General features: G+C 53.9%; 1 protein-coding gene across 1 annotated transcript in view; it reads right to left on the bottom strand.

The window, feature by feature from the left end:
• The window catches only part of NOL4L (nucleolar protein 4-like), an 83,310-nt gene extending 65,598 nt beyond the window's left edge, over positions 1–17,712 (bottom strand). Inside the window, exons 1-4 of the mRNA XM_005879822.2 lie at positions 17,614–17,712; positions 16,477–16,576; positions 12,833–12,988; positions 6,123–6,234 (exon numbers count right to left, since the gene is read on the bottom strand). Of these exons, the coding sequence (XP_005879884.2) occupies positions 6,123–6,234; positions 12,833–12,988; positions 16,477–16,518 (310 nt within the window). The 5' untranslated portion in view covers positions 16,519–16,576; positions 17,614–17,712. The remainder of the gene's footprint in view (positions 1–6,122; positions 6,235–12,832; positions 12,989–16,476; positions 16,577–17,613) is intronic.
• Between the last annotated feature and the right edge of the window lie 2,411 nt (positions 17,713–20,123).

Here is a 20,123-nt window from a genome sequence, read left to right as displayed (position 1 = left end):
GTCCGGAATTGAACCCAGGACCCTTTGGTCTGCAGGCCAATGCTCTACCCATTGAGCAAACTGGCTAGGGTCAGTTTTTGTGTTCTTTGATGAACATTTTTGTTCTTGAGGAAGAGGTAAATGTCACTAACATAGAATGTCTCAGAAACTTGAATGGATCAAACTTTTTTTCCAGAGAATTCCTCTTGGTTTGGTGGCAGAAGGGCTCTCTGACACAGATGCACATGACCCTTTGGCACAGACCCCAGCGTGGTGGGGAACGGAGGTGTGCTCCAGTGTCCTCGCAGCCTCTTCTCCTCGCTGTCCCACCGTCAACCCAGACGACCTGGCCCCCCAAATTCGACAGGGGGCGGATGCAGTATGTGAGGCAGACAGCCCAGCGACGACACTGAGATGGTGTCACTCAAAAAAGCCATGGCTCCCGTTGTCAGATCATGGGTCTTAGAAAGGAGAATTCTGCCATTCCCATTTCATTTCCCCAAAGACGGGGTTTCTGGTGAAAAGCTGTTAGACAACATGGTATGTGAGAAGGGTCCCTGGTCAGAGCCACAAATGCAGGCTGCACCCAGTGTCACGGTGACTCAGTGTTTGGTCACCCCGAAATGCCACAGCTGCTTATGAGAAAGTCTCTTTAATGAAGTCAGGTACTGCTTGGTTAGAACAAAACAGCGATAGCGGGGATGGCACTGTGGGAGGCTGGAGAAGGGGTCTTCCTTGGCCTGCTCCCTCCCAGCATGTCCACAGACCAGAAACTGCTTCTGGTGCCCAGAGCCGAGCCTGGAGGGCTCACAGAGAAGAGGTGGGAGCCCTCGTCTGGGAAAGCGGGGACATCCTGAAGCACACACACATCCATCAGAGGTCAGTATGCAGTGAAATGCTCACGTCGGCAGTTCCAGAAGTGAGAGTTCTGTGGGGGAGGCAGGACCTTGGCGGGCAGGGGACATTCCAGGTGAGGGAACGCGCCAGGGAGCTGGTTGTGGGAGGTCAGAACTCAGCCACACACAGAACAGTGGGGAGCCCCATGGCTCTGGAGGTGATAGATGCCCCCACAGAGAGGATCAGCTAGTGGGAAAGAGATAAGGAGCAGGGGCCAGTGGGAGCTCTGTGGAGGGGTCAGGCGCTCACAGGTGAGATAAATGCCAGGATGGGGGATGAGCTGAGACAGACACTTGAACGCCGACAAGCGGCTTCCTGGGCTCTGCTGAGACAGGACAGGCCCCTGCTGTGATCAACACACACAGTGGCCATGCTCCAGCCGCCACAAATAATCCGATACCACTGGTGAGTTAGGAGCTAGCGAGGGTCACGGAGCCGAAATAATCAGGCAGGCTGCTGGGGAGAGAGGCAGAGGAACCACCCAAAGAAACGTTTCAACACAACACCTCCTTGCCAAGGGAAATGGAAACCAGCCCAAGCGCAAGACCTAGTTTTACAGGCCTTGAAAGTCATCAGCGATGCAGAGGTTTTACCGAGGCCAAGCCACACAGGCCAAGCTGAGCTCTGACCTCCACAGCTGGGCACCAATGGCATTCATTAATCGGTGCAAATTTCACCTGAAGGTGGAATACAAGGTGGCAGTTCTCATGAGCGTCACGTAAGGAATGGTTCTGGGAGCCAGTGGCAGGAGCTGTCCCAGGCAGGGCGGGGTGTTGAGGGACATGTGTGACGAAGGCTTGGCACACAGGAGCCCTGAGACCAGCCAGCCTGTCATGGGTCTCAGATATGGAAAGAGAGATCGAGGCCTGAGGCCAACTCAGAAGGCGACGAAAAAAACTCTTCAGGAGGAAGTAAATCAGTGGACCAGCAAGTCCTCAAGGAGCACTGATGTGTGAGCATTCAGGGTGGGGAAGGTGGGGGAACCCTGTAGGTACAGTCCCTGCACTCAGCAGGGTGGGACTGATGGCCAGTCCATCAGAGCTCAGAGGAGAAGGCACTCAAGGCAGCCCTGTGGAGAGAGGGTCTGAACAGGACTTGCGTGCACTCAGCTGACAGCTACTGAGCACTCGCGAGGAGCTCCACACAGACCCTTCTGCTTGATGCTCCCAAGAACTCCCTGTGGTGGGGACTAGCATTAATACCCCCTTTTACAGGAGAGTCAACAGCACGTGGAGAGGCCAGGCAATCTCCCATGCCACCCAGCAAGTGAGGACGAGAGCCGGAAGGACAGGCCAGCACGGAGCCTCTGCACAGGCGGAGAACGGGCTGGAAGCGGGGCATCTGGAGGAGCCAGGCCCAAGGGGTTGGAAACCACACAGAGGAGTCTGGGCCTGGCTGCCAAGCAGCCTCCTTCTGAGTGGACGGCTCTGCTGTGGAGGAAGGAACCTTTCTATAGGTAACTGGCACTGCCCAGTGCTAACTCCTAGTTTGCAGCTGTACAAACAGTATTTTGTCACATCAGGGGAAACAGAAGCGTGCCTCCAGAGACCAGTTTTCATTTTCTGTCTCCTCTCCCCCTGGACTTGCTCAGGAGCTGGTAGGGGAAGAGCGTGGAGTTGGGAGGCCCTGGAATTTCCCATCCTCGGACTTCCTGATCCTCAGCAGACTCCTTTGTTTGTGCTTCTGGTGCTGGGGGAGGACCTGGGGCCGCCCAGGCCCCCACACTCGGCCGGGGACAAACTGCTGAGCAGGGAAGGCTGCTTGGCTTCCTTTCTTTCTTTTTAGCACTCGGCCAGGAAGCGAGGCGTTCTCCCGGCAGCCCCTCAAGAACTCTCCATCCTGTTCCCTGTCCCCCTCCTGCCCCACCTTCCTGGGACAGGAACACAGGGCTGGCCTCTGTGGCCAGATGCAGGCTCTGATTTCCCTGTGGGCGGGTGGGAGAGGGAGGAGGCAGGGCTGGCCTGGCAGGGGTGCCTGTGAAAGCGGTAGGTGCAGCTGAGTGCATCCAGAGAGGCCAGCGTGGCGGGCAGAGATAGGATCCCCAGGCTCTCAGCTGGGGCCGGAGAAAGGGGAACCTGCCAGCTGGCCAGGGTGGTCCAGGCGGCTAATGCCTCTGGCCATTAAGCAGACAGGGAAGCTTTTCAGAGTCTAAGACTCTCCTCTGGCAGCTGCCAGGAACAAACCCTCCCTTCCCTTTGCCCAGCGTCCAGGTTGTGGACCCAGGGTGACTGATTGTGTGTCTCCCTGTGGGACCACCTGGACACTGGCAGTGTTGTGTCTGGGTTCCATGTGTAACAACATGGGGTCCAGGCTGATGTTCCCACTGCACCAGGCGCCCTACAGGACACGGTTGTTTAATTCAACTGAGTCCTTACAATAGCCCCAGGAGGGAAGTGCTGATGAGAAGATAAATTCTCTTGCCTTCTGGGGACCTCGGACAAGTGATTTCACCATGACACCTCTCCATGCCTCCTTTCCTCAGCTGTGAACCGGGACAGATACCTCCCAGGCTCCTAGGAGCTGTGATGAGCAGGTGAGGTTCAGAGAGGTCCTCTAACCGGCTGAGGGACACACAGCAGGAAACAGAGTTCCCTGCTGCACTCCTCACCCTGCCTGGGCCTGGGTCCCAGGGGTGACCACTCATCCACCTGTGCCCTCCTGTTCCGTCCTGATTGTTTCCACAGCAACTGAGTAGTAAGATACGAAATCTGTTTGCCGGGGGGAACAGAGGCAAGGCCAAGCTCACGCCCTTCCGTGGGCGCCCCGTCTCCTGCTTCCCCAGTGTCTCCTGCTCTCCCTGCCGGGAAAGCTCTGCTCCTGGGGACAGAGAAGTGGCATTCCACCCAAGGACAGGCCAGGATGAGCAGGCACAGCCTCCCTCTGTCTGCCCTCTGTCCTGCCCGGAGCAAGCCCTTGGAAAGAGAGGCTCCAGCCCACAGCCCACAGAGCTGGTTTATATTCGAGGCGGCTCCTTCCGGCTGTGTGCTCTCTCCCTCCCCACCTCCCTCCCTTCCTTCTCCCCCTCCTTCTACCCTGGGGTGGAGGCATGGTGATGGCAGCTACGAAAAAACAGGCTGCTGCTGTGCTAGCATCGCCCTCCCAGCCATGCGGAAGCCCACAGATGAGGAGTGGAACTGCAGCCCTGGAGATCTCGCAGCCTTCTCTAAAGACTGGGGGAGGTGAGAATGTCCTCCACACCAGCAGAGAGCAAGGGAGCAGCCCACAAAAGGCCTGCAGATACCCGAGCAGCCCACTAAAGACCCCTCTTGGCCTTGCCTCTGTTCCCCCAGGCGAACAGATTCTGTATCTGACTACCCCAGTTGCTATGGAAATGACTAGGACAGAACAGGAGAGGACAGGTGGATGGGTGGGCACCCCTGGGACCCAGGCCCAGGCAGGGTGGAGAGTGCAGCAGGAAAAGCCCTTCTAGTACCATCTGCAGGTACCAACTGCTGTCTGGGCCCAGAGGCTACAGCCAGTCAGCTGGGCCAGGCTGCATGGCGCAGGGCCTCACTCTAGCATCCAGGGTTATCACAACAACAGCAACAGCCACAGGTCACCCTTCCCGGGCATGGTAGCCCTGCGCCAGGAACAGCAATTAACTCTCAAACCTCATCAGCCCCGGAGGTGACTACCTTTATTAACCCATTTTACACATGAGGAAACTGAGACTCAGAGAGATGAAGTCACTTGTTCAGGACACACATCTGTTGAGCTGCAGAGCTGAGATTTTAACTCATCCAGTGTGGCCTGGAGGCCCTGCTCTTAAACCAGGAACCCAGCATTTATGAGGGATTAACTAGATTTGTTTCTGTCCCTCAAGCTTTAGAAGCTCTCTGATGTACCTGACAAAGCAGCGGTGGCCTGTCGGCCCCCACGGGCAGAAAAGCCTCTGCACCTGATGAGTTGGCCGGTGTCAGAAGTTGTCCCTGATGTTCATGTGCCTCAGGGACAACCAAAGTGAGGGAAACTCCACTCCTGCGCTCCAGTTCCTCTGTGGTCAGTGCCTCAGGGACAACCAAAGTGAGGGAAACTCCACTCTACTCCTGCGCTCCAGTTCCTCTGTGGTCTCCTGTTTGGGCTTCACTGTTGGTTTTCCCTTTCCAGACTTGTCGGGTGGCACCTGAGTAAACTGCTCACCCTTCATTCTGAGTCTATTCCCATCCTCAGGCAAAACACCCATGGACTGCAGCAACCTGTGCAGGCCCGATGCCCAGGAGCAGCCTAGAAGCCCTGAGAAATTCCCCACGTGGGCACCATTTCTCAGGGCAAGTTATACCACATCCGCCACATGCACTGGCCCATCTCACTGTGCCTAAGCCGCCCGTGAACAGATGGCCCTGGGACTTCCTGGAGGCCTCCGGGATGTTGGGGTTCAGCGTGTGGGGGACTAATGTGGGGGTCTCTGCTGCCTCTCACTGTGTTGGCAGAGCTGGACAGCATGGATGTCGGTCCAAGGGACCAACAGGGCTGGTCACAAGGGCTCTGGGCATTTTAAATTCTAACCAATCCTCCTAGATTTCTGATTTGTACACAAGGAGAGACAAACACTTAGAGTAGACCTACTGCTGGCAGTTGGGTGGCTACAGGATAGGGCTGTGCTCCTGTCCTCTGAGAGCTTTCAGTTGGGTCAGCAAGACCAAGCCCAGGGGACACTGTTGAGGGAGAGACCTGGGTGGAAGAATTACAGAGCTTAGGGAATGGGGCAGGCGAGGGGGGCATTTCCATCCAGAGCCTCGTGGGAGAAGAATTGTGGCCCGGGCCCAGAAGTGCAGTCGGGATGTACTATTTGTTTTTCAGTGAAACTTGCCTTAAAAAAAAACAACACAAAAAACCCCCAGCCCTGCCCAGTTTGGCTCAGTGGATAGAGCATCAGTCCACGGACTGAAGGGTCCTGGGTTCGATTCCGGTCAAGGACATGTACCTCAGTTGCAGGCTCTATCGGGAGGCAACCAATTGATGTGTCTCTCTCACATCAATGTTTCTTTCTCTCTGTCTCTCCCCTCTCTCCCTTCCACTCTCTAAAAATCAATGGGAAAATGTCCTCGGATGAGGATTAACAAAACAAACAAACAAATAAAAACAAGGCTCTCTGGGCAGCCCCATGGACTCACACCAGCCTCTGGGAATTGTGACAACAGCTGGACGTGCACTTTTCTGCCTGTGCTGGCCCTGCTGGCGGGAGAGCCTCTCCCTGCACAGCCCCGGCACCTGCCAGCCTCCGGCGCGCCCACCTCCTCCCCTACCTTTGGGCTCCAGGCCGTTGGAATTAAAGTGCATCCTCTTCTGACACTCCGTGCAGCTCATCAGGAACCGGGTCACAGCCTCCCGTGGAAGGAAGGCGTATGTCTCCGCAATCTGGGGGGGAGAGGAGGTTCGCTTGTTATATGGATCCGTGGGGAGCCGCTCAGTCACCCCGTCAACAGGGCTGTGCTTGCACTTGGTGGCATTGTTATATGGATCCGTGGGGAGCCGCTCAGTCACCCCCATCAACCAGGGCTGTGCTTGCACTTGGTGGCAGGCCCTTGGCCCTTGCCAGGAAGGGCAGGGATCTGAGGAGCAAGGGGCAGATGTCCTCGATTCCCAGTCATGGAAATGAGTCAGTACTTTTGCAGAAAATTTGTTTTAAAAATTTGAATAAAATGAAAAAAGCAAAGCATTTAAACATTATCTAGTCTTTAACCTATATTCTAGTAATATTCCTCTCAGAACATTTTATTACCATTACTGAGAAATGAGCTTATGAGCGTCGCTCTAGGGTAGGATGAAACAATTTCCCCTCCCAGAGATGGATAAACTGAGACCCGTTTATAAATCTACAGGCTCTGGGCCAAGGTTCTACAAGCTATTTTCTGCGGAAACTCACAGATCAAGAACCTTTCTAGGGAGAGCTGTGAAAGGCTGATGCCAAGGGATCAGATTTTTCAAACAGGACAGACTCTTAGGACCCCCATGTTCCAAGTTAGGTCATGAGGCCCAGAGAGGTGAACCTATTGTCCCAAGGTCACACAGCTCTCTAGAGGCAGTGCCAGACTGAAGCCCATGTTTCAGGCCACACCACCCCATACCTGCCTCCAGAGGGCCTCCCCTAGCTAGGGAGAAGAGAAGTGGGGGCCTGGGAGAGAACACAAGAGAGAAGCTGGGTGGGGGCGTGGGGAAGGTGGGCTCCTTGGCCCACCCCTCTCCTCTTGCTCTGGGTTTTGGGAAACCCACCGGCCCTGGTTTGGCTGCCTGAGGGGTCCAGAAGGACCTCTGAGGCCCAGGTTCCCTGGCTGAGGCCCATAGCTGCCCAGTTGCTGGTTTTTACCCATTTCCCAGAGCCCAGGCCCTCCCACTCTTCTCCACTAAGGGGCAGCATCGCCCCAGCATTCCACAGTCCTCGCTGCAACCCAGCTGGGAAAGTTGGCCCAGCTGCTCCTTAGGGATGCACAAACGCCCCGCTCCATCTCTGTGGTGGCCAGGGGGCTGGGTAGTGTAGGGCGGAGTGGATGGATGAGGTGGGAGGTGGGGATGTAGGAGGTCCAGGGCACCCCAAGCTGCAGCCAGGCCCTGAGAGGACCAGCTCCGTTGTGCTCCCAGCTCAGCCAGCCTGTGGAGCGCCAGGGACCACTCCTGCCTGGCAGCTGGCTGCAAAAGCAGAGTTAATTTTGGTGACACAATTGTTATTTCTCAGCTGATTTGATGCTCTGCGGAGCAGGCAGGCTTCTTGATGAGTTATCTCCCTTCCAAATTCCCTGTCTTGATTGCCTTTCTTTGGAGGTCAGGGACAAGGGCAAAACCCTGGTCTCTGATTGGAGCTGGTGGGTGGGAAGGTGGTGGTCAGCCATGCACCAGTCCTTTTTAGATGTCAAGGCTGAGAGATGGGAACTTCCCTGCCACCCACATGCACACCTTCATCCCAGCCCAAAGCTGCCTGGAAGTCTTAGGGGAAGAACATCCCGCTCGGGCTGCAGGGTTGGGAGGGATGGGCCTTGCAGAAGGGCCAGTGGCTGTAGGAGTAAAGCAGAGGGCTGTGGCTAACTTGGGCCAACCAGATGACCTTGTAGGTGCCCTGAGGCATGATATTCCTGGCCAGACCTCAGAATGGCTGAGCAGAGGACTTGGGGAGGAGGGTTGCAGTCTGTTGGGAAAATGAAGGGAGGTTCATGCCATAGGGACAGCCCTACTTCTCCACATGGAGCTCACTGCCACTGAAACCATTTTTGTACGGCTCAGAGGGGGCCTTCCTGCCTGGTTGTTCTGCTGAGGGCTGTCCATTGGCCCGCTGAGAGTACAGGAATGGTTCCCAGAGAGGGCTCTGACACAGGCCAGAACGGTGGCCCCAGCTTTCCTGGCCTTGCAGACCCAGCAGTATGCAAAGGCTGGCTGGAGCGCCACATGCAGGGGGCGTGCTGGTGCACCCCCCTTTGACCCTGTGTTCCACAGGGGGAAGAAGGGGTTGGTCGGAGGCAGATAGGGGAGAGGTCCTTCGAGCTGTCTGAAGACCAGGGAGGAAGCCCTGTCTTGCATGGCTAGAATGTCTGTGGCCTTGCTAAGAGCTCCCTGGGGAGTCAGCCCAGCTCTGCACTGCTGTAGGGACCCGCGTGGAGGATGCTTCCTCCAGTGGGGCCTGTGACCTTTTGCGGGCATCTTTTGGTGCACCCTCCTGGCTTGTGCACATGAGAAATGGAACCTCCATTTCTGTTCGATGCACAGACATCCAAGGCCACAGGATCACAGGTTGAGTTAAAATGAGAAGGACAATCCCAGCGGATGCTCTAGTCAGTAGGATGGTGGTTTTCAGAAATAGACTCTTACGCTGAAGTCCAAAACATGAAACAGATAAAGATAGAGCTGCTGTGTTTAAGGAGGGGAAGCTCCAGGACCCCTGTCTCCACTTAGCTTCCCTCAGCTGCCTTGGGGGCCTGCTGCCTTGCTCTCCTCGGGGCCTTCTGCGTGGACCCTGGCACTTACATGTGAATTTGCCTCTTACCTTCTTCCTAGTGATAAAAACCAAGAGAGATTTTGCTGGCAGGAAGAGCAGAAGCTATTTACAGAGTCGCTGACTTGTAAGGCTCCATTTCGCTCCCCAACTCGGGGAGGCCGACTAAGACAGATGAGGCCAATTGGGGGGATTTGCACCACTTTACAAGATCCTCCTTCTGCCCTGTGGGTGGATTAGCACGTGGTGGACCTGGAGTAGCTACTGACCACATCTGGCCCCAACTCCAAAGTCGTCTGGGCATCCAGATCCGGATTCTGGAACCTGATCTTGCCTACCAGCACCCTGGGGGCGAGGGAGGAAGCAAACGGGCTCACTCTGACCCAGATGGGTGCAGGCCCCAGAAAAGCCCCTTGAGAAAGGACCAGTCCTCAATGTGGGTCCAGGGAACTTGGTAGAACCGCATGGAAACCTCCCCAGGCCCCGGCATTGGCAAGACCTCCTGGGATCCTCTGGCCCTCAAGTCACACTGCATCAGAGGCAAAAAGTAAGGCCCGGGCTTCCTACCCAAAGTGGGAATCCCCCTGCATTAGCTCATATACCTCCAGCTTCAGAAAGCTCATTACCTGATCCTGATCCACTGCTGAACAGTGGTAGGTGCCAGAAAGTTCTTTTTCCCTCTGAAGAATGCACCTCTTTCAATGCCCTGAGCAAGTTGACCCATCTCCTTTCCAGCCCCCTGCCTCCCGCAGGCACCCCAGGCCTGTAAGGATCCGAAAGTCCTAGCTGCCCTGGAGATAAGGCAGTCCCAGGATTCAGGTTTGGCAAAACACAGAGAGACAGGTCCCCAAACACCTCAGCCAAGAGCCTGACACGAACCCTGTGGTGCCAGGCTGTCCCCTCTGCAGCCATCAGCACAGTTTCCTGGGAGCTCCCTGTCCCCAGGTCCGGGTCGGGCGGGGCAGGTCCACTAGTGAGCCTGAAGAGTTAGGCTTGGATGAAAGAAATGGCAGATGAAAAGAGGGGGACAAAAACATCCAGGCACCACCCCCACCCCCAGAAGGGAAAGGGTGGCATGGATAAGGGTGACAGATGGGGGAGAGGGGGAAGGGAGAGGAGACACACAGGGAGGAGGGGGGTGCGGCAGCCTCCTTGGCCTCACACCCACTGCAGGAGGGCCCTGGCCTGTTCCACTCAGCGTTGGCCCCGCTGCTGAAATTCCAGCTCTGTGCACAGCCCAGCTGGCTCACTGCCAGTCATGTGCCAGCTCCAGGCTGGGCAGCGGGAAGTGGGGCACGCGGCGGGCATATGGCCGAGAAGCCAGGAAATGCAGAGCAAAGCCTGGACGGCCGCTTGGCCCAGGGACACAAATGCTGCCAATACCAGCCTGGCTCTGCCCTCTCCATAGCATGGAGCCCACAGCCCCTGGCCTTCATGAATAGCCAGGGGGTGCCTGCAGGTGAGGCTTGGTGCTGGACACCAAGGGAACCAGGGAAATCACATGGTTTGGCTGGCTCCTGCCCATCTGCCTGGACAGCAGCAAGTCACTGGCCTTACGAGCTGACCACAGGGGTTTGAAGAAAGGTAGGCTGTGTAGTGCTCAGAGTGCAGGCTCTGGGGCCAGCTACTTTGCTCTGCATGTCAACTGGGCAACCTCAGGCAGATTTCACATCTCTCTGACCTTCATTTTTCTTGTCTGTAAAATGGGGATAACAGCACCAAGAGCTGGTGCCTGGGAAGTGCTGAGCATGGGGCCTGGCATATGCTACCTGCCCGGCACGGGCAAATTTAACGCTGAGCAAATGTGCTGGGTCTCATCGATACCACACTGGCCCCAGCCTGGGTGGCCCTCCCTCTGCCCAGGACCCTCTGGTGGAAATACCCTCACAGCTCCCTTCCCACAACTTTCCCACATGTACTGAGAAGCAGGAGAGGTGGGCCAGATGGTATAATAATCTCCTGCTTCCCTCAGCCCGAACCCTCATCTCTCTAAGGTCCTTGGCACAAGGGTCCGTCCTTAAGACTCACTTAGGGCAAAGGCCATCTTCTGAGGACAAGGACACAGCAGATTGTTGGATTTTCTTTTCTTTTTTTAATCCTCACCTGAGAAGTGAGGGAGGGAGGGAGGGAGAGAGAGAGACATTGATGTGTTAGAGACACAGCGATTTATTGCCTTTCCCTCACGGGATATTTTTTCCATTGATTTTCAGAGAGTGGAAGGGACAGAGGAGGGAAGGGAGGAAGGGAGGGAGGGAGGGAGAGAGAGGAAGAGAGAGAGAGAGAAACATTGATGTGTTAGAGGCGCAGCGATTTATTGCCTTTCCCTCACACCCCAATAGGGGCCAGGGATTGAACCTGCAACTGAGGTATGTGCCTTTCATCGGGAATCGAACCCGAGACCCTTCAGTCCACAAGCAGATACTCTAACCACTGAACAACTGGCTAGGGCTGGATTTTTAAAAAAAATCCTCACCGGAGGATATGTTTTTATTGATTTTAGAGAGGAGAGGAAGGGAGACAGAGAGGGAGGGGAGAGAGAGAGAGAGAGAGAGAGAGAGAGAGAGAGAGAGAGAGAGAGAGAGAGAGAAACAATGACGTGAGAAAAATATAGATCAGTTGCCTCTTGTATGCTCCCCTGAACTCGCAACCTGCACTCCAGCCAGCTAAACAATGACGTGAGAAAAATATAGATCAGTTGCCTCCTGTATGCTCCCCTGAACTCGCAACCAGCACTCCAGCCAGCTGAGCCATCCAGCCGAGCCATCCAGCCAGGGCAGATGGTTGGGTTTTTAAAAAATCAGGCCATATGGAGAAAGTACAGACTTATACAGGCCACCTCCCCTGCAGTCCACGGCTATCTAGACAAAGAACTTGGGGTAGGAGGGGTGTCGTATCTGCCTCGGGTCGGGAAGCCTGGTCCCAGAGGGGCAGGTCTCTAGGAAGCCAATGAGGAAGCCAACACAGAGCAGGCATGAAGACACTGGCTGACTACCACTCAGGTGGGGTGTGACCTTAGACAAGTAGCTGAACTCTCTGGGTCTCAGTTTCCTTAACTGTGAAATGGGACCACAGCCCATCACAGGGCTGCTGTCAGGCTTAAATGAACGTGAAGTGCTTGGCTTTCCTGGTTCAGTGGTGGGCACTGGACAAACAGTTCGAAGCTGTGCATAAGCTATGGCGATGGGGGTCAAGAGGGAGATGGAACCAGAACACAGGCAGGCCCCTCGTGCTAGTGCTCAGGCCGCCATCCCTCCCACCTCCCCATGTGGGACGTTCCCCACCCCTAGCAATCTAGCTGTCTCTCCTCCCTTCTGCCTATCCACAGCTTAGAATGCTGGCTTCCACCCACCTTTTTCATGAAGCCCCTGGCTTAGCTCAGTATCTGGAGAGACCTTTGCTAAATACCCAGGTACCGAGGCTCTTGTTCCCTCCTAGTTTTAGAGACATCTCTGTGCGTTTTTTTGTTTTGTTTTTGTTTTTCTCTCAGAACTCCCCACCCCAAATCAAACGGATTTCCTTGAGGCTGGGGACCAGGTCCTCAGACTTTTTCTGGGGAACTCCCAATACCGACTTCACAGGGCGGAGGGGATCAAAAAAACTCACACACAGAAAGCATTCAGGACAGGCCTGGTACACAGTAAATGCCATGAAAGCATCTGCCCTTACGATTATTATTATCTAGCCACACCAACCCCTGCCCCTCAGAGTGGCAGAGTAGGCTGTGAAGGGCTGGGGGGGGCGGTGAGTGAAGCAGAAATGGGGAGAGAAAGGCTTCCCTCCTGCCCCCCTCCCTCTCCTCCCCTCCCTCTCACTCCCTTCAACCTGCTTCTCCTTTGTGCTCAGACCACAGAACCCGCCCCCTGCCCTGTGAGCCATCTCTGACTGCCATGCCCTTGCCCTGTGCCCCCCTGGGTCCCCAAAGGCCTTTCATCACGCCTCAGTTCCCCGCCCCGCCCCCCCCCCAACACCGGCGGAGCCCATGGCCTCCTGCCAAGGCCTGGGGCTGCCAGCAGAGGCAAGGGGCAGAAATCTCACCGCTCGGTAGGTTTTCTTCTGCCCAGCGTGCTTGGGGGCTTTGCCTGGCTCCGCTGAGCTCTCCACATGCATCGAGTAGATGATGTCAAAGAAATCTTCCACCACAGCGACCCGCTTCAGAGAGATGCCCTCCGGCTCCGACAGGCCATCTGCCCCCTGCGACAGGGTGGACAAGCTGTGTTAGTGTCAGGGATGATGGCGGGGTGAGAGCTGGGCCCTCAGGATGGGCAGTGGGCCGGGGGCAGGACAGCGCTGCTCTCTGACCCCAGCAAGGTCTCCGGTGATAGATGGAGGGGGATGGCTAGGGGTGGAAAGAGCCCACGGAGAGGGCCCAGGGAGGGGCTACCAGAGTCAGGGTGGCTGCTGCTACTAAATCTACCAGAAACAATGGGCAGGGGATGACAACAACAAACATACAAATTAAAAAACCAAGAGGCTCCATGTTCACAATTTCAGGCAGATTGTGCCAGACTCAGGCGGGGAGCTCTCGCATCACACGCTGTGCCAAGACCATCCTGGGAGTCTCTGGGGAGGGGGGTGCTAAATAGATGCAGCCACATCAGGAGCTCGCCAATTAGCAGTAACCTTTCACTGCGGTCCTGGGCTGGGGTCCCAGGGGACCAGCTTGGATCACCTGGGTGACTCCTGCCTCCCCCCTGGCCTTTCAGAAAAGCTTTTCACCAGGGCTTGCCCTCCCCACTCCAGCAGCCGAGTGCCAGCAGCAGCACCCGGGCTCTTTGTGTGCGGTGTCGGGAATAACAGACACGAGGCCACGTGAGGTGGCAGGGCTGTGTGAGCAGGGTGGCCGTACCCCCCCCCACCCCCCACTTTCTTGTCAGTCTGGCCTGAGTGCTGTCGGCTGGCCCGACAAGGTGTGCCAGGATGGAGGTGGGTCCCTCAGCTGAAGAGCTTCTGGGCCCACACCTGTCCTCTCCCATGAGCAGGGCTGGGGTGGAACGGGGAGACTGCAGGGTGTGAGGCCGGGGGACGTGAGGATGGGCAGGTGCTTTAAGGGAGCGGACTGCTCAGTGAGTTCCTTATTCATAGGGCAAAGGCTACACACAAGCTCAGGTACACCTGGCTCTCAGCCGTCATCTCCCCACGGGAAAAGCTTGGAGGACTGGGGGGGGGGCTTCAAAGATAAAGAGGAAGCTGGGGCACAATTTGGGGGGAAAGCCTTTCTCTGAAAGTTCCTGAAACACAAATTTCCAAGATAATTCTTCCCCAGAGGATCCTGCTCAAGAACCGTCAGCTCTGTGAGGGTGTAGGCTGCACCCACTGGCTCACGGCTGTCTCCCCGGCGCCTAGAACAATGCTTGGCACATAGCAGACTGACTGACTGGTTACCAGCAGCAGCCAGGCCATGTCGTTTGGACCAGCTCTTCCCTGCTCTGAATAAGGCCCCATCATTTAGGTGGTTGTGTGACCCTGAGCAGTTATTTAGCTTCTCTGAGCCTACGATCCTTTATCTGGAAAATGGGGAGAACAGAAGCACCTCTCCCATGAGCTACAAGGGGGAAAAATGAGATCCGTGTGCGGCACTTAGCACCAACCCAGCCCATAGGAGCTGCTGGATAAACACGGTCATGAAGCAGTGCTATGCCATTTGCCAAGCCTCTCCTAGCTTGGGCTGCACATCACAAGCCTGGGAGGCTGTTAGACCCGCCTGTGGTGTGGTGGCTGGGAAGTGGCACAGCTGGCTTAGTCCCCCGGTCTTTGCAGTCTGGGGAGACTAGAGGCTGTGCTGAATGGGATCCTCGCTCACGACATATTCTGGCCACAGACAGGGTTTAGTTTTATCCAGCAACTTTCCCAACATGCCACGGTGGGTGAACAGCGTTGTCTCTTTGCCAGTGACCCATTTGAGAGCAAAATGGGGGAGGGAGGGCATCTGGGCATTTGGGGTGTAGGGCACCAAACCCCAGAGCTGGTGGGTAGTGTTTGTGAGTGGTGACCATGGGTGCTGGCATCACTGGTCCTGTGCAGACAGTATTGCCAATGGCTTCCTTCCTGGTCAGGATCCATTTCAATGGAGACTTGTCAGAGAGCAGCATGCATCTGGGGTGTGCATGCGTGCGTGCGTGTGTACTCGCGGGTGTGTGCGTGTGTGTAGCTGCTTGCTGGTCCTGCTTCCTTGTTGTGAGGTTGGGGGCAATCTCTTCAACCTCCCTGAGCTCCACTTATGAGATGAGCTGTAAAACTCCATGACTCTTCTGCTCCTAAGTCCTCTCAGGAGTTACTGTTCTCTCTTTCCTGAAGTCCCCTCTGCAGTTCTGGATCATTTGTAGACACGGCTTATCAGTGACTGACTCATTCATTAGCTGACTTGTTACTACCCAGCATTTTGGGGATCTTCAAATATTGCTGTGACAGAGTTGGGTGGCACAAATGTTATGACAGGTCAGTTATAAGATACTTCTAACCAGAGGTTCATATTGGCAAAAACAAACAAAAGAATCTTAAGAATTAAAATATAACTGGGTTTCCATTTTTTTGATCTGGTGGTGGTTATCTAGGTATGTTCAGTTTATAAAAAGTCATTAATCTGAACACTTATAATCTGTGTACTTTTCTGTATGTCTGTTAAAACTTAATTTTTAGAATGTATATTTAAAAAGTATAGTGGGTAGTTCCACAACATTTTGGTAATCTGAATCCAGAGGCATAATGATGGATTTAGCTGCTTAAAAGTGAATAGCCCTCCCTGCTCATAATATTGTTTCAGGCCACAGATACTCTGGAAAAGGGAGATGTATTTTGGTGGGAAGGAATGAAGAAGGAAATCTGGTGGAAGACAGTATTGTACACAGGTGAGTTGGAAATTGCTCCCTGATCAGGTTGTGATCTTGGGCAGGTCACTTCTCGACCTCTTGAAACTCAGTTTCCCCACCTGTGAAATGGGCCTAAAAAGTCCTAGTTGGATGTTCCAAGGATTATGTAAGAATGTATACATCAGGCATTTGTCACACATATGATTGTAAACATCCATCTCTTCCCCTTAGACCCACTGAGTTTGAACACGTTATGGTTAGGAATCTGCCCTTATCTCTGGGCCCTCTGGTCCATTCAGGCTATAGAACAGGACCCCAAGGTAATATCTACCACAAAAAGAGAGAGTCTTATGTAAGTCCTAAGTAACATGCGAAGGCTGTCACACAAACTTGCAATAAGCTTTCCTAAAGTCACGGTGTTGTTAATCAACCCGGGTTAAATAGTGAAACACTGTCCAGTGCCTGTCCCATGTCTGTCCTAGCTTCCACTTCCATTCTTAGGCAGAGTAACCCAAAGCATTGCACCTGGTCCAATGAGACCAGAAAGTTATCTCAGAGAAACACTTCAGGGGAGCATTTTTAAGTCCCCTGTTTGAAAATTGACTGTGATGTCTCCTGATGTCTTCCACTTCCATTCTTAGGCAGAGTAACCCAAAGCACTGCACCTGGTCCAATGTGACCAGAAAGTTATCTCAGAGAAACACTTCGGGGGAGCATTTTTAAAGTCCCCTGTTTGAAAATTGACTGTGATGTCCCCTGATGTTCAAACCTGGGCCCTGTGATTGGTCTATCTCACCTGTTGAGAGGTACACAGGAAAGGAGAGGGCCTGTAGCAACCAGAATTCTACCCACACAAGATATGCAGAGCCACACCTTGAACTGTCCTTTGCCGAGCTGTGGCCACCTGGACACCATGTGTGCTACACCCTAAGGGAAGAACACCAGGATATCTGTGTGGCCTTCAAGGAGAACCCTGGCAGGAGAACAAAGAAATCCCACGGCAGTCACGTGCCACAGACATCTCCGCCATGCCCTGCATCCAGAGAGGTAATAACCTTCATGCTAAATGCTGAAGGGGAGGCATGCTTTCCCGAGCTGAGAATCCAGACACAGCTCTACAGGGCAAGAGCTGCTAATCAAGGGAGCAGAAAGCACCTTCCCCACAGCCTTGGGATGCCCCTGCCAACCACTTCTGCTTTGTACCCAAGTGAGCTTCATCTAATCCATTGCCCTCAGCACGCTGGGTCCTGCATTGACAAAGGAAGCTCACTTCATTTACAAGGCTGGATAAAGAGAGGGCCTGGAGCCTCCTTACTGTGCCCAGCTTCCTGGGAACACCAACCAGGAGTGATGGCATGGAACCCCGGATGCAGCACCCTATGGGAAAAGCCATGAGAAAAACACATGGGCAGTTGCGAAAAACCGACCTCGGGGCCTTCCTGCATGGGGAAGAATATTACCATGGTAACACACGCCAGCCTTTGGAACCAGCCAACTCCAAACAGCTGGCCAGACCCAGGCCAACAAAACCCAGGCATGGCAATCATTTTAAAAAATTCATTGAGCCCCTCCAGTGTGGCTCAGTGGTTGAGCATTGACCTAAGAACCAGGAGGTCATGGTTCTATTCCCAGTCAGGGCACATGCCCAGGTTGTGGGCTCGATCCCCAGTGTGGGGTGTGCAGGAGGCAGCTGATCGATGATTCTCTCTCATCATTGATGTTTCTATCTATCTATCTCTCTCCCTTCATCTCCGAAATCAATAAAAATATATTAAAAATAATAAAAATAAATAAAAAAATCCATGGAGCTACTACCTTTCTTGGACAACACCATCTTTTTTAAACCCAGCCCATTTGGGTTCTAAACTAAAAGCCAGGTTGCAAGTCACTGAAGAAATCACCAAATGTTTAGGACAGTGGTCCTCAAAGTGTGCTCCCAGGGTCACCATCATCAGCATCATTTGGGAATGTGTTAGAAACGCAAATTCTCAGGCCCCACCCAATACCTACCAAATCTGGGGGTTTTAAAAGGCATCAAATAATTCTGATGCACAGCCAATTTTGAGAACTGATGAATGTAATGTCTCCATAATTGAGACAGGAAGGTAACTACTAAGGAAACTGGCATTGACTCATTAAATACAGACATGCTCTGTGCTTCTAGGCCTAACATATTAATATTTTCTTCAATGAAGGCCAATTTTCCTAATGGTGTGAACAAAAGAACCTTACTGGGTAACATCAGTATAAATTCAAAATACCTGCCCAGAAACTTAATGTGGATTATGAATAGAAAGGGCAGGCGTGCCCAGCATCCTGGCATCAGATTTTTAAATCCTCCCTGGCACAGTTAGTTACTACTTAACCAGGTCATCCCTTGACAGGTCTTTTAGGGCTTCCTCACTTTCCTCAAATGATCTGAATGCTTAGCACAAGGAAGGCTGCTACATTCAGGGCTGCAGACTTACAAGGGAGACAGAATGCTTTACCAGACCATTAGATAGGCAATGCCAGGGTGGCCTCGTGAGCTGTTGTCAGGAGTCATCCCTCAGGTAAGCTCCTGAATCTGACTGTACCTTGTCTGTATCCCACTAAGCCAATTAAATGGACCCCTGCCCTTGATGGCAGGTGAGGTCCAAATGCTAATGGATTGCAGTTCTGTCATCTCCATTGGAACTTCTAAGCCACTTGCTGATAATAAGTTACATACTTATCAAGGTGGGCTCACCGCTTCAGGCCACCATCACTATATTAGTGGCGTATGCCTTCCAGCAATGAAAACGCCTTGGTTGAGAGGATGTGGCTAAATAGCGGGGACATTTCTCAACTGGGCTCCTAAGGTAGAGGAAAAAACCACAAAATCCTTAGGATGTGCCCTTTCGGGGCATTTCAGATCCAGCTTTTGACAAGGCATAAAAACCAACAAGACTGTCATCAGAGGAGAAGGTCCGTCAGCAGAACCCACCCCAGTGGAAACACACCTCTGGCAACCACCTGTGTGGGAGCTGATTGTGCAGACAAATGGGAAGATGCTGCTCCATCCCATCTGGGCCAGTCGGCTAGGTGGCTGAGATTACAGGCAGAGGCCACCTCTAATATGAGCCTCATGCTCCTCCTAACTTCTCCTCCTGCCCCTCAAATCACACTTTAATAAAATCAGGCAGGACCAGCGTTTGGAAGTTTGGGTAGCAGTTTGGGGGTGGGGGTGTGGAGAGAGGAGTTTCCTACAAAGTCCCAGTCTAACTCCTGGCAGGACTGAAAGAAGACCTGAAGGGAGGAGTCAGCCTCCTGCAAAGGGTTCTCAGATGGAAAGGAAAGAGGTGGAGAGAAATTTAAAAACCAAACAAAATGGAGAGAACAAGAAGAATAGAAATTCAGAATGAAGATCCTCACCCAAATCTCCAAAATTCTCGCCTCAGAATCCCCTAGAGAAGCCAGTCATAATTGTAAAGGGCAATCAGATGATTGAGAAGAGGGTATTGCTCAAGTGGGACAAAGACAGTATTGCATGTCTCTGGGTTATGAATACTACCCTACTGTGAACCAGGAACCAAAAAACCCTCCAAAATAAAGATTCACACCAGATTTTAGGACCCATAGTTGCATTGCGCTCTGTAGGTCTGTACAGAGGGATGAGGACCGCCCCCACCCAAACAAATACACCAACAAGGCACTGAGGACTCAACGCAGCACCTGCCTCTTCTCCACCCTTGTGCACAATCTCCAACTGTTAGTGCGGAGCCGCCACCGAGTTGCACCTGCCATCTGGAACAGGCCTCGAATATTCCAACGCTCCTTTCTGCTTCACTGAATCTCCATCCTCGCTCAAATCATTCCGGGACCCAGAGGCACACCCAGGGCCACGGAGAAAAGTGTTCTGGGATCAGCCCCCAAATGACAGCACTACCTTTGAGGGATGCCATATCCGTCAAGCAGCTCTGAATATTTCTTTTTCCTTTTTTGGTTTTGTTAACTCTGGGATGTCTGGAAAGGGGGAAGGGAGGAAGGGATAGGAACAGAGGGGCGTGGTGGGCAAAAGTATCCCCCTCTTGGCAGGAGAGGGGCAAGGACCCCGGTTTTAGGGATGGAGGGAAGGAGCAGCCAATGGCGCGCTCAGGCAGGACAAGATCAGGGCTGACCCTGAGGATTCTGGTCTGGGGTGTCAGGAGGGACGAGTTGCTCGAGGGCTGAGGTCACGGGCCTGAGGACAATTCAGCCCTGTCCCTGGGGCAAGGAGCTGCCTGCCGGGGCCTCCCTTTTCTCCTGTGTGGAGGTGACACAATATGCACAATGGCTTTCACCACCTCGCAGGACGGCTGTGGGAACCCAAGTAATACATACATAGCGCCTGCCCTGGGCGAGACACCCGTAAAGGACCGGGGCCACCACTTCTCTGGAGGGGCGCGCTCCAGGACTCTGGGGCCCCCGTCTCCCTTGGGCGCCGGCCAAGGACAAGGTAAGGGGTCGCTGCGGGGAGGGGCTCTGGGCGGAACGGGGCGGCCCTGAGTCTAGCAGGCCCC

Source organism: Myotis brandtii, unplaced genomic scaffold (assembly GCF_000412655.1).
Source record: "Myotis brandtii unplaced genomic scaffold, ASM41265v1 scaffold61, whole genome shotgun sequence".
NCBI classification, from domain to species: Eukaryota; Metazoa; Chordata; class Mammalia; order Chiroptera; family Vespertilionidae; genus Myotis; species Myotis brandtii.
This window is presented reverse-complemented; position numbering and strand designations above follow the sequence as displayed.